The sequence below is a fragment of the Aristolochia californica genome, unplaced genomic scaffold (assembly GCF_029961685.1).
Source record: "Aristolochia californica isolate CCGP_79_NKW_82.1479 unplaced genomic scaffold, dmAriCali1.0.hap1 SCAF_6, whole genome shotgun sequence".
In the NCBI taxonomy this organism is placed as follows: domain Eukaryota; kingdom Viridiplantae; phylum Streptophyta; class Magnoliopsida; order Piperales; family Aristolochiaceae; genus Aristolochia; species Aristolochia californica.
In genome coordinates this window covers 39,546,151-39,559,221 of record NW_027182257.1, presented here as the reverse complement: position 1 = coordinate 39,559,221, position 13,071 = coordinate 39,546,151, and the positions used below count along the sequence as shown (strand labels likewise).

General features: G+C 37.7%; 2 protein-coding genes across 3 annotated transcripts; both read left to right on the top strand.

Moving 5' to 3' along the window:
- Positions 1-1,455: 1,455 nt before the first annotated feature.
- LOC137934706 (GRF-interacting factor 1-like) lies at positions 1,456-6,465 on the top strand. Of its 2 annotated transcripts, none has more exons than XM_068779207.1 (4): positions 1,456-1,979; positions 3,325-3,401; positions 5,647-5,728; positions 5,847-6,465. In XM_068779207.1, the coding sequence occupies exons 1-4, from the start codon at positions 1,899-1,901 to the stop codon at positions 6,249-6,251; spliced, it is 645 nt and encodes a 214-aa protein (XP_068635308.1). In that variant the 5' UTR covers positions 1,456-1,898; the 3' UTR covers positions 6,252-6,465. The 2 variants fall into 2 exon arrangements, with proteins under 2 accessions (XP_068635308.1, XP_068635307.1); XM_068779206.1 differs by having other exon boundaries at positions 1,460-1,979; positions 5,823-6,465.
- Positions 6,466-8,582: 2,117 nt separating this feature from the next.
- Positions 8,583-10,644, top strand: LOC137935143 (uncharacterized). Its single transcript, XM_068779808.1, has 7 exons — positions 8,583-8,886; positions 8,979-9,068; positions 9,177-9,316; positions 9,470-9,590; positions 9,657-9,776; positions 10,129-10,199; positions 10,284-10,644. The coding sequence occupies exons 1-7, from the start codon at positions 8,689-8,691 to the stop codon at positions 10,519-10,521; spliced, it is 978 nt and encodes a 325-aa protein (XP_068635909.1). The 5' UTR covers positions 8,583-8,688; the 3' UTR covers positions 10,522-10,644.
- Positions 10,645-13,071: the final 2,427 nt, after the last annotated feature.

The following is a 13,071-nucleotide window of genomic DNA, read 5'->3' as shown; positions in this document are numbered from 1 at the left end:
TTGCCAAACTCCATAGTATGCAATGCTCTATTGTTTTGCTTTAGTTCAAATTGTTCATCACTGGAGATTCTATCTTTTTGGTGGCAAGTTTGTCATTTGCCCAAGTCATTCTCCTTTTAATTTCTAACTTAAACAATGGATTATACTCTGGTTCAACAAAGGTGGATAGTGATGATCATGTGTTTGATTTTGAAATTGTTCATAAGGAACTGTTGAAAATGGAACACCTGACAAACTTTTTTGGAGGTATGATTCTTCTTTAACTGTCCTATAAGTGTCACATCTACCCACATTGTTCAACGACAGGAGGACAACATATGGTCGTGACTTCTTCATCCACGTTCTCTTGGCCAAGGTGTTGAATGATCCTACTTCACTTTCTCATTATAATGAGGTAAATTCTATATTATTCTTCCATAAAAGAGTGTTAGTTCTATCCTCTGAAAGATCCTTGGTAAGCTAAACGATTCTCCCATAACTGGGCATGAAGGCTTGTACTGGGCATAAAGGCTTGTTGAATACTTATCACCGGATCAATACTTCTTTTATTTGAAAATGGTTGAAAATTACTGTGAAAAGATATTGGTCTCTTGTCCTCTGGACAATGACTTCATCACCAATGAATCTCTTACAACCTTTGCCTATATAGAACTTAGTGTGAATAGATATCTTTATGGACTTTATTAAAGGTTTGCACCCTGTACATGTAGAATTGTGAGTTTTTGTGGTCATTAATCACTTTAACAAATAAGCTCACTTTTGTGGTTTGAAGGACATGTTTTATACAATTTGATTCCATCAAAACTCGAGTTGTCAATTTTTGAAAAGGAATTCCACTTCCGAATAGTTCCGTATTTACCCGAGTAACTAGTGGATCCTCAAAAAATTTTACTTGCTGCAACCTCGAGTGGTGTAATGTCCGAAAATCCATATAAAATTCAAAAGCATCTTGGTCTTAGTTCCCTGTCTGAAGTGACCTCATCACCCCTTTTTCTTATTTTAGTTCTACTTTTTTTTTTATGCTGTATTAGTATAATTGATTGATTTCGTCTTCTCTCAGACCGATAACGAAGCACAACTTTTTCCAAATTTTTATGTGAAGCACAGTTATTGAGCAGCAGAAATGAAGCAGTTGCCTTATTGAGATAAAGTATCGGAAGATGGTGGTTTAAGAGAAAATATTTTTGTTTCTGCCATGAGAGAGGTTTTGGACTTAGTTAATGCACTGTAAGAGCAGTAAGCTCACTTTTTCTGCCGCATTAACTTAGATCCCAGAGTAGTAAATGACCTGAACTACTTCAAAACTGTATTTATGCGAGAATCTTTTTGCCATTTATGAGGTAGGGACATTCAAATTCAGAATTCACGGAGGACCAGAGCTCCTTCTGGATCTTTTCGGAGAACTATGGTTATTTTTTGGTGTTTTTTACTTGAATCACTCCCTTCGGCTAATGGGGAGTAAAATTGCTTGAGTACTGAAGTGAAATTGAGCTCTGCGGCGTACAAAATAACTTTTGCATCCGGCAGCCGGTTGATTGGCGACGTTTTCGCGATAAGAGAAAGGCATCAAATGTCGAGAAACGGAAAAGATTAGTCGTGGAGCGGTTGTCTGCAGAGACCGACTGCGCTGTCCAAGACCAGCAGCAAGCAGACTTGTGATAGTCCGCTGTTTTACGTGTAGCAGTGGCTGCTCTATTTTCTTCTCTCGATTTTTTTTCTAAATGAGCTAACACGTGAGAGAGAGAATAAGAAGCGAGTCCAGGAAAAAGGAAAAAGAATCTACCAAAAGCCCAAAACCCTCTTCCAGTCGTCAGCGGCCTAGCCTGTACTGAGAAAAGCAAAGAAAGGAAAAGTATCTCTGCTGCTTCTGGTGTAAGAGGAGGAGGGTGGGGAAAGAGATGCAGCAACACCTGATGCAGATGCAGCCCGTGATGTCTACCTATAACCCCAACGCCGTTACTACCGATATTATTCAACAGGTTTTCCCTATACTTCAGACTTCAAATTAGTTTTTCTCTTTTCTTTACCTTCCTTTCTTCGTTCACTTTGACTTGAGTGTTGTTCATTTTGGTTTTCCCTGTTGGTATAGTGACAGCGTTGTAAGAATGAAAGGGTGATCAATGTTTGTTGGGTTTTCTCTTTTTTCTCAAACTGATTCTTTCTTTCACTGTTGTTTCTTCTTTGCAATGGAGTAAACATGTAGATTCGTGTTTCTCTCCTTCAAAAAATGAAAATAAGAGGTGCCGGTTGTTTTTTCCTCTCCTTGAACATTGTTCTTGTCATCGTTACCGACCTGTCATGTTTTAATGCAGCTGCCTTCTTCTTATCCTGTTTGGTCCGCGTTCTGGTGTTTTATGTTTGTTTTTCAAGACGGATGTAAAGAGGGTGTGCCTTATGCGTTTATGTTCAACTTCCTGTTCACAAATGAGCATTTAATTTACTGTTTTTTTCCTTATTAAGATTTATTATAGCCGTTGAGTTGGATTTTTTGGATTTATCTTCTTGTGTTGGTTTTACATCTTTGAAAGACGATAAGAAAGAGTTGACGAAGTAGGCTTATTATATGTTCGGAAGTACTACGCTCTGGTGTTTTAAATATCAACCTGGCAATGGATCTGACTGGTCGCTACATACTGGTTCTTGGTTCAAGCCATGGAAGACAGCAATTGTACGCGAGTTCCTATTTGCTATACAGTGCCCCCCCCCCCCCCCCCCCCCCCCCACATCATACGTGGAGGTTTAATGAGACCCAACGCTGTTTATAAATCGGTCCTATCAATCTTCTCTATGTGATTGGGGTTGGGGGGGTGTTTGGGGTTGTAACCTGCACAATTGCTAGAGCACGGTCTAGCAAATCTGAACCTATTATGAATTGAGTATGGTCTATTTCAGGTCTCTCCTTGCGGTTTATTCATCCATTAATTCGTTGTTATCTATTTCGATAAAAAAAACTGTCACTATCTGTTGCACAGGTTAGTTGGGCCTATTCGAAACTTTTCCTCCTTTTGAAGAGATTTAAAAGCTTCAAGCGCCTTTTTATGAGAGGATTTTATGCTTGTAATGCTGCTGGAATGCTTTTCAGTGTCCAAGTATTTGATATGTTTGTTAGGAATTCCTAAAGGATATTGCTTCAGTTTTTCTTGAAGCTTACAAAGTGTGTTTTCTATTCTTGTAATTATTTTATGTGTGCATAATGTCCTTATCCTCATACAGTCTCTTGTTCATTTGTATTTGTACCTGCGTATCTGTCAGAGTTAAAATCTACTAGCTAGTCCCTTTCATTTCCTAATATTGACATTTCTTTCCTAACTTACACATTTGCAGTATTTGGATGAGAACAAGCAATTGATTCTGACAATTCTTGAGAACCAGAATACTGGAAAACTCAGTGAATGTGCACAGTAAGTTGGTTCCTGTATTTTTGGTAATATAACAGAGTAAACTGATGGGAATAGTTTTGAGCTGGTTTATTTGTTATCTTGGTTGCTTCACACAGTATTTTAAAATGATTTTGTGAGTGCAGAATCTGTACTGACATCATACCTTACTTGAAAATTGGATCGGTTGAGATTTTAAGTCATTTTAAGAAAGAAATGGTTGCATAAATGTTTTTCTTCCTATATTATCAACTTTTACCTCTTTTTGGTTTTTAATGGTTATTCTTGGTAAAAAGTTATTGTGCGTTTATCATCTAATGTGGTAAAACTTTTAAAACCAAATATTCAAGTTCTCTCACAGGTAAATGGAGTGTATTTACGGCTCATTAAAAAACGAGGTGGGCCATATTTTAGATCAGCCAATTTGCTTCTGGTTGTGAAGTTGTTATGAGGATGGTCACATTAAGATGAGATATAAACTTTAAGGGTGTGTTCTAGAAAAATATATTCATCAGTTCTTTATAAACTTTATTCTGAACTTCAGCAATTCTGGCTTTGTTTTTCACTCTCACTTTCGATGTGCTTTGCGATTTATCTCAAATTTCACATGAGCCGGTGGTTTCCTCTGATTGATCTCTCTATATATGCTTATTGTTCTCTCTTGAGTAAGTTGATCTGTTTGATATCCTACTGAAAGCCCCTCAAAGTTCACGTTAAGCGGATAAACGTTCCATTTCAAATCCCAGTGGCTCCATGAAACACAAGTGACAGAGTTTGTTTCTGCTGATTAGAAAATTGTCATCTGATGAGGGCAAAATTATTTATGGTGGTCAGTTATAATTTTTGTTTATTGGAATTTGAAAGATTTTAAATTAGCCACTTGCTGCTTCTTATGTTGTGTGATGCCCAGGTGGAGCCAATTATATGTCAAACCCATAATCATTTAGCTGCAGTATTAGTTTGAAGGTTTCAGTCTTATCAACTGTTGTGAAATTGATATTTGTTTTATGAGCTTTGGGCACATGACTTGATTAGCTTGGGAGCTGCTGACATGTTCTGGTTCTTATGAAAGTCTTTCTGCTTTATGGCACCCCAGTTAGAGGTGACCTGTTTCCTCTTGCTGATCAAACAATGTGATTGTTGCTTTTCCTTCGTGTTAGTGTGTTCAGTTACTCATATCCTTTCTGGGTAGCTCTTACACCTGAACTTGGGGTAAGATATTCTTGAGTTTGTGTAGCTGTTCAAACATAAATTTCATATGTATTTCTTGGAGGCTTTAACTTGTTCACTGTGACCATCGGCTGACACAGCCCTCAGTTACATTTGTCTGACCATTTACTCTGGTACTACCTAGAAGACTCTCACCTATCCTTCTCCAAGAAAGCCAAATCAAGCATAAAAATAAATAAAGTATTAAATGAGTCAATTTTGATTCATTATAATATGTTTTGCAATATTAGATGCCCTGAGTCTATTGATTGCTTGTGTGCAGATTTGATGCCTATAATTAATTCTCTATTAAGGTTACATAAGTTGCTCCAATCTCACTTTCCAGAGAGGAAACAAAAACTAATATGTTCCTAATGGAATTAAAAGCCCAGGTGAACTGAAATCGGGATGTAGAAAAACTAATATGTTCCTAAAGGATTTAAAAGCCCAGGTGGATTGAAATCGGGATGTAGAAATTCCAGATTTCATCTTTATTACAGAGACTACTTATACATTTTATGGGGCAGATTCTTAAGAACTCTATCATGCTAGAATGTCAAAATTTGATTTACAAACCCTTCCATTCACCTATTGATTGAATGATATTCTGTCTGATACTTTTTAAGGATATGGAACTAGATAATGAAAATTTGATTACAGCAGTTAAACTGGAACAGCATTGACATGTGCCAACTGTATTGGGGAATATTAGGAGATAGCAAATGACTGTTTAGCTATCAGTTAGACAGAATGGCTAGATCACAGTACATAAGAATCTCGGAGTTCTCAAGTTCTATAAAAATTATCTTAATGTCTTTTTCTGCTTCTGTTGTTTCCTTTTATTACCTCATAGTTTAGTTTGGAAAAGATAAAAATGCCTTCTCTTTCTTGGTAAGGCAAGCAGGGTGCCTAAGAATTACTGACCAAAGATGTGATGTGCTCTTGTTGTTAAATTATGTTGAAAAGAGAATCATGTTGCGCCTCTCCAGTTCTTCCATGTCCATTTAATTGTTGGTCACAGATCAAGCAATCTTAGTAGCCAGTATATCTGATGACACAGGAATCAAGCTAGGCTCCAGCAAAACCTCATGTACCTGGCAGCAATTGCAGATTCTCAACCTCAGCCACCAATGCATGCCCAGGTACTCCCTACTCTCTCTACTCTTTTTCTGGACCACTGTCAAATATATTGATCTTAATTTGGTGATTCAATGCCTGCTTGAAATGGATACGCAGTTCCCGTCAAATTCTGTGATGCAGCCCGGATCTCGCTACTTGCAACATCAACAAGCACCACAGATGACACCGCAATCACTGATGGCAGCTCGATCATCCATGATGTATGCTCAGCAACCGCTATCTGCATTGCACCAACAGCAGCAGGAAGCATTCCAAAACCAACTAGGCATGAGGTCTGGTAGGGAGAGTGGACTCAACATGCTACACAGTGAAACCACTATTGGAGGATCCAGCGGCACACTCGCAGCTGGAGGCTTTCCTGATTTCGGACGTGGCACTGGAGATGGTTTGCAGGGCGGGAGCAGGGGAATAACTAGCACGAGCAAAGGGGAGATGGGAACTGGAGGATCTTCTGAAGGACAAGGTGGACAGAGGGATGGGACTGAGCCGCTTTACTTGAAAGGCTCTGAAGAAGAGGGCAACTGAGTCGCAATGGCAGGTAGGTGGCTGTGTACTTACATGGCCTCAAATGTTCTGTGGCTGAAAGGCTGAGGCTTTTCCTGTTTCTGATGAGAACAGCGAATTTCTGACCTTGTGATGTTTAACTATGGGAGGAGCCCATGAGAATCATCTTTCTTTGCATGTAAATTTGTAGGTGGCTGATGAATTCCTCTTTCAGGAATCTTGATCTCGTAGGAAATGCTTTTAAGAACATATAAATCACACTCGTCAATATCCACACTTAAAAATCAAGCATGGTGCACCACTTTGCCAACTAATAATTTGTTAAATCTGATCACTTGGAATTTAATTGGACCCTAGAAAGTAAAATATGATTAGAGCCTCTTACCCTCGTGAGATAAATGATTTACCCAAATAGGTATTGATACATTCTAAAATGTTCTTCAATCTCCTTTTGAGTTCCCTTAGTCTATTAATACCGTCATAGGGTAGTCCCTTACTCAATAAACTCAGAAACCCTTCGAGATAAGTTTCTTGTGAAGTTGTGGACTTTAAGTAATGCCTTATATGACTTTTGCAGTGAAGTCGTCGTGGGGAGTTAGAAGGGAGACGGGGAGCCCCTCTCTCGTGGGTGCAGAGTTCCTATCAGATCCACTATATATTGATTGTTGTTCCATTAAGGGTAGTTTGGAGATTTTATACTTGTAATCTAATTATTTTAATTTTCTCTTCATATTTGTGGGTGTTGCTATTAGTGTTTTATCAGCCGAAGTGCATCATAAGTGTGGCTCAGAGGTTAGAAAAAAACAATTTTCTCTTTATATTTGCGGGTGTTGCTATGAGTGTTTTATCATCCGAAGAACATCATAAGTTGCGACTGAGAGAGGTTAAAAAAAAACAATTGTAAATGTGTGTGATTTCTTTTGAAAACTATTTTATTTTCGTAGTAGATTATTGTAGAGGTGGAAGATAGAACGTAATCTTACCTTGAGGCGAACTTGTATAAATTTTGTTATTTTTTTTCGTGCTTGCTTTCTTCTTCTTCCTCGATTATTATTATTGTTCTTGTTAGTTTAGAATTAGAGGGTTTAATTCCTAATACTTCAATTATGCTTAGTTGTTATTATGAAAATCCCTAATGTGGGTCTAGGATAGTATGTTATAACTTGTAAGAGTGTAAGCTTTGTAAATTGATTATTATGGTTAATTGAGTGGCATAAGTTGCTATGTCGTAAACATTGTAATTTTGCCCTTGTGGCTCTTAATGTGGATATTGTTTGGCCATTTTACAAAGTGGATTTAACTCCCGAACAATTTGGGATTGAATGTAGAAGCTTAAATTTTTATTATAATCTTTTATTTTATATTTAATTACGTTTGAATAGGCCTATATATTGCAAAATAAATCTTCAAAGAGTGAGAGCACACATCATCTAATAAAAAAATGTAAAAAATTGGCAAGAAAATTCACAAACCTATTAACCCCCCCTTTAGGTTTGTTCCAAAAAGGACATAACAAGTGGTATTAAAGCTAGTAGGATTGTAAATGGGTAACAAAAGGAACGGGTAATGGGTTTTATATTACACTAAACCCATTTATCTAATGAATTAGGTAATACAGAGAGAATTCATTCAACTTCATTTTGGACTAACCCTCTTAATAGGATTGTAAATGGGTAACAAAAGGAACGGGTAATGGGTTTTATATTTCACATTTCATAACCGCCCCGTGTCCTGTTTCATTGAATTGATAAATACTTATTTTGTTTTCAATTTTTGTAACTATTCACCAGTAGATAAATGAGACAATGGGTGAGAAAATAGGTAAGTTGCATGTGCCATCTTAAAAGAATATTATATTATATATTTCAAAAAAAATTAAAATTATAAACATTTAAAATATAAATAAAAAACTTATGAAGCCTTATTTTGTCCATCCTTCAACTTGTTACATGCCAGTTTCGAACTCCTTTGAAAACAATTTCATGGTTGCAAGACAATATTTATCCAACTGGGGTCATCGTCCTCTTCTTCCACTTTGTCAAGATCAAGGTTGTACATTCCTAGAGCTTGAACATACCAAATCCAAATTTTTAAGTACATTCAGGTTTGATTAGTTGCAAGAAAATCCCTTTTTGGGATTAGAATATTAAGTCTAGTTTTTGGGTGTAGAATAGTGTGCTATAACTTGTGAGATGATATCTTTATAAATTATTAGACTAATTTCTACCATCCTTCCTCAACACAGAATTTTTATCTCTGGTAAATCTTGACTTCATCTATCTCATGTGTTGAAAAAACTCTTTATACATTACACACATGAACTAGTTCTGTTAATGTTGGGTTGTGGAAGAATCTGGAGCTTGTGGGACTTTGGAAGAGAGAGAGGGAGAGTTCAAATACGCTTTTTGGCACACAAATAAATGAATAAAAAAAAAAAACTAGGTTGAAATTTCTCAAAATGCGAATTCCGGCCATTAACTTTTTTACAGACCAACATCTGAAGACTTCAACACCTCTTTTCCGAGAGAGAATTAGCGCGCGAAAGAAGATGAGCTCCTCCCCTGTGAATGCAGAAGCCCTGGACCTGGTCTGTCAGCTGGACAACGTCCAAGGCATGGTCGATGCTCTCATCTCCGTAAAGTGGAAAAGACACCAGGTTCTCCCTTTTTCTCTTCTCCCATTCGGGTGTTTTTTTTTTTTTTTTCTGTCTTTTCTCTATTTACAATTGAAATTTTGCTCCTCTCTCAGGATGCGGTTATTGAATTATCTGAACACGGCATAGTTTTGATAGTAGAGGAAACCGGCTGTCTCCAGGCGAAAGTCTATCTGAAGCGCGAGGTGGGTTTTAAAGTTTCAATATGCAGCAGTTAGCAAATATTGCTTGATATATGATTCACCGGAAAATTTTGTGTATAAAGCTTCAATAATGTTCCGAAATTTCCTCAGCTTTTTGTTTCTTATGAGTATACCGCTGAAGGTCGCCCCCGGTTTGGGTTGAGTTTAGGCCTCTTCATAGATTGCCTTAATATGTTTTCTTCAGCAGTGGAGATTCGCTACCCGGGTTCTGATATGCAGCTCATTCTGAAGTGAGTTTCTCTCTCGCGTTTATCTTCTTCAATTGACAATGCTGCTAAAAAATGGGCACCTTCTGTGCTAGTTCTCCCATTTGTTTTCCATTGCATATGGTTGTACATCTATGTGTGGGTAAGTCATGACCAAAGATATTGTTATATGGGTAGGTCAATTGGTTCACCATATGCTTGTGTCTATGCGGAGCTCAGAACTAGGATTCCAGAGACCGTTTCCTGGGACTATGATTTTGAACCTACAGGCAGTGTACCAGTTAGTTTTACTGTCAAGGTAGTTAATCTTTCTTTTGTAATGATGACAAGATATATTTCACCCACTGAACTAGCTGCTTTCCAGTCTGCAGGCCTGAAAGAGGCAATTGATGATCTTGAATGGCCTGGATCAAGCATCGAGATAACTCTGAACCCAGATCCACCTTCAGTTACTTTCAGAGGAGAAGGCCATGGAGACTTGCAGGTACTATTTGACGGTCTCCAACAGAATTTACTTATGCTAATATGAACAATTAAAAAAGCATAATGAAACTGAGGTCTCCTAACAGTTGGAGTTTCACAGACTGGTTAACTAGGGGGGTAGGCTGCGAACTGTTAGAGACTTCAATCTTAATAATTCCTTTGGGTTGGATCATTCTACTGTCCAGGGTGAGAGACTCTAGTGATGGAGTTACTGGGTTCCACTAACGTAGCTTGAGTTTCTCCATATAGAATTTTTTCCAGGACCTGCAGAAACACCTCTCAAGGAACTGTAGAAATATCTCTCTAAGAGTGGTTTCTATGCTTCAGTTTGTAAGCACTTTCTGTTTTTCCAGATTGATCTCCCATACTTTCCAAATAGTGAGCTATTCATGGCTTTCCAGTGCCATCATCGAGTCTCATTCAGGTAACCGTATATTTAATATATTCATCATACTGTCCTCAAAATGTTATTCAGTTAGTGTTGGTTATTTCTTCCCTATTTGGCCAGATACAAATACAAATTCCTCCAAGCGTCAACGGCGAATTTTCCAAATAGCGTCATGAAGGACAATAGAGGAAGCAAACTTACTATTGGAAGAGGTGGGATGTTAAAAATCCAGCACTTGGTTACTGTTGCTAAATCTGGAACTCACAGTGAATATAGAGGATATCAGCCACCTGGTCGTATTGCTTACATTGAATTTTTCGTTCAACCAGAAGAGGAAGAGCCTATTCATGATTCATAATCAGTAATTCATATGTCATCAGACTAAACTTTTCATTGTAACTATATTCTGGAAATCATGAGAAGAATTAGATGATGAAAGCATATTCTTTAAGTAATTGTGCTCTTCCTTAATTTTGGCAATTTCTACATTTTTGCTGCAAAGTTTTCTAATAGTATATATTCTCCAGTTAAGTCATCAGTTGGCTTGTGGTCCATTTCTTGTATCCAATCATTCCGTTCTTGTGGTCAATTGCAAAGGTTTTTGTCTATAGTTTCTGCTCAGACTAAGAGAGCTATGCAGAAAGGTAGTATGTTGAATGTGTAGAGCGGAAGAAGAAAGTTTTGCAGTGGAGTTTTTACCTGTTAGCCTAGGTTGTTAAGTTGTAGAGCCTAATTAACACCTTACACTATGTCGCGGATCGACTTTTACGGTAAAGTTATCATGGTGGTTGGAAAAGGAGGGGGCTACCCGACTGGTCCACAATATATTGACTGGTCCACTATGTCGCGGATCGACTTTTGCGGTAAAGTTGTCAAGGGGGGGGGGGGGGGGGGGGGGGGGCTACCCGACTGGTCCACGATATATTGACTGTTGTGTCATTAAAGGTAGTTTGGGGATTTCACACTTGTAATCTGGTTGCCCTGATTTTTTCTTTACATATAGGGGCACTATTGTTTGGGTTTTTAATAACTTTGACGAGGAACATTTTGAGTTACTGCCCGAGAGAGGTTAGAGAAAATACATGTAAGTGTGTGTGATTTCTCTTGTAAACTATTTCATCTTCATAGTGGATTACTGCAACAACGTAAGACAGGACGTAGTTTCACCTTGAAGCGAACCTATATAAATCATGTTGTGTTTTTTTGTACTTGTTTTTTTTTTCTGCATTTATTATTATTGTTTTTGTTAGTTTGGAATTAGGGCGTCTGATTTCTAATAAGTAGTATCAGAGCTTTGGTTTGTGATTGAGAGCAATGACTGATAGAGAAGGATCGACACTTGGAATCAACAAGTTTAATGGTATGGGTTTTGTGTTTTGGAGGATGCAGATAGAAGATTATCTGTACAGTAAAAAGCTGCACGCACCACTTTTCAATACGAACCAGAAGGTATGAAAGATGATGAGTGAAATCTCTTCGATATACAGGCATTGGGAGTAGTTCAGTTAACACTGTTGAAGAACGTTGCTTACAACGTGACGTTGAAGAAAATCACAGCAGGGATGATGAAATTTTGTCCGACATGTATGAGAAACCTTTTGTAAATAATAAGGTATATCTCATGAAAAAAATCTTCAATTTAAAGATGATGAAAAATACATCAATGACATCGCATTTGCATGAGTTTAGCACGATTGTTAATCAATTGACCTCCTTTCAAATTAAATTTGATGATAAGGTTCGTGTTTTAATTCTTTTGGTGTTTCTGCCAAACTGTTGGCAGCCAATGAAGGTTGCGGTCCACAACTCAATAGGCAACGGGAAGTTGATTTTTAATAATGTTTGACATGCCATTTTTGTGGAGGAAGTTTGTAGAAAGGACTCCGGAGAATTGTCGATATCTAGTTGTGCGCTAAGTGTTGATACTAGGGGCATGAACTTTGAGAGGAATTCCAAGAAGGGCAATTGTAGAGGGAAGTCAAACAATGGTAGAAGCAAGTCCAAATTCAGAAGGAATGTGGAATGCGGGAATTGTGGCAAGTTTGGTCACATAAAGAAGAACTGCAAAACACTGAAGAAGGATGAAAAGAAAAGGGCTGCTGCAAATGCGGTGACTGAAGAGGTACAAGATGCTTTATTTTTGTTGGTTCATAGCCCTATGACTCTTGGGTGTTAGATTCAAGAGTTTGTTTTTCACACCACTGCATATCGTGAGATCATGAAGAATTATGTTGCTGGAGATTACGGGAAGGTGTATCTTAGTGATAGAGAACCTTTGGATATTATCGGTATTGGTAATGTCAGTTTGAAGATGTCAAACAGGACAATGTGAAAAATTCACAAGGTGAGACATATACCAAAGCTGATGCGTAATCTGATCTTAGTAGGGCAACTTAATGATGAAGGTCATAATGTGACTTTTAATGGTACTGCCTGGAAAGTCACTAAGGGAGCCATGGTTGTTGCACGAGGAGTTAAAACTGGAAGTCTTTACATTACTTCCAGTTGCAGAGACACGATAGCAGTTGTTGATGCTGTTACTGATTTTGATTTGTGGCATTATAGGCTCGGTTACATGAGTGAGAAGGGACTGAAAGTGCTCTAAAGGAAAGCTACGAGCTTGAACATTGTAAACAACAGTTTGTGTGAAAGTTGTATTTTTGGCAAGCAGAAAAGGGTTAGCTTTTCTAAAGCTAGAAAAAAATAAAAGATAACAAAATTGGAGCTTGTTCACACAGATGTGTGGGGGCCTTTAACTGTTATCTCCCTTGGTGGTTCTAATTACTATGTGACATTTATTGATGATGCAAGTAGAAAGGCATGAGTTTATTTCCTAAAAAAAAAAATCTGATGTCTTTGATACCTTTAAGAGACAAAGAGCAATGGTTGAGAATGAGACAAATTTGAA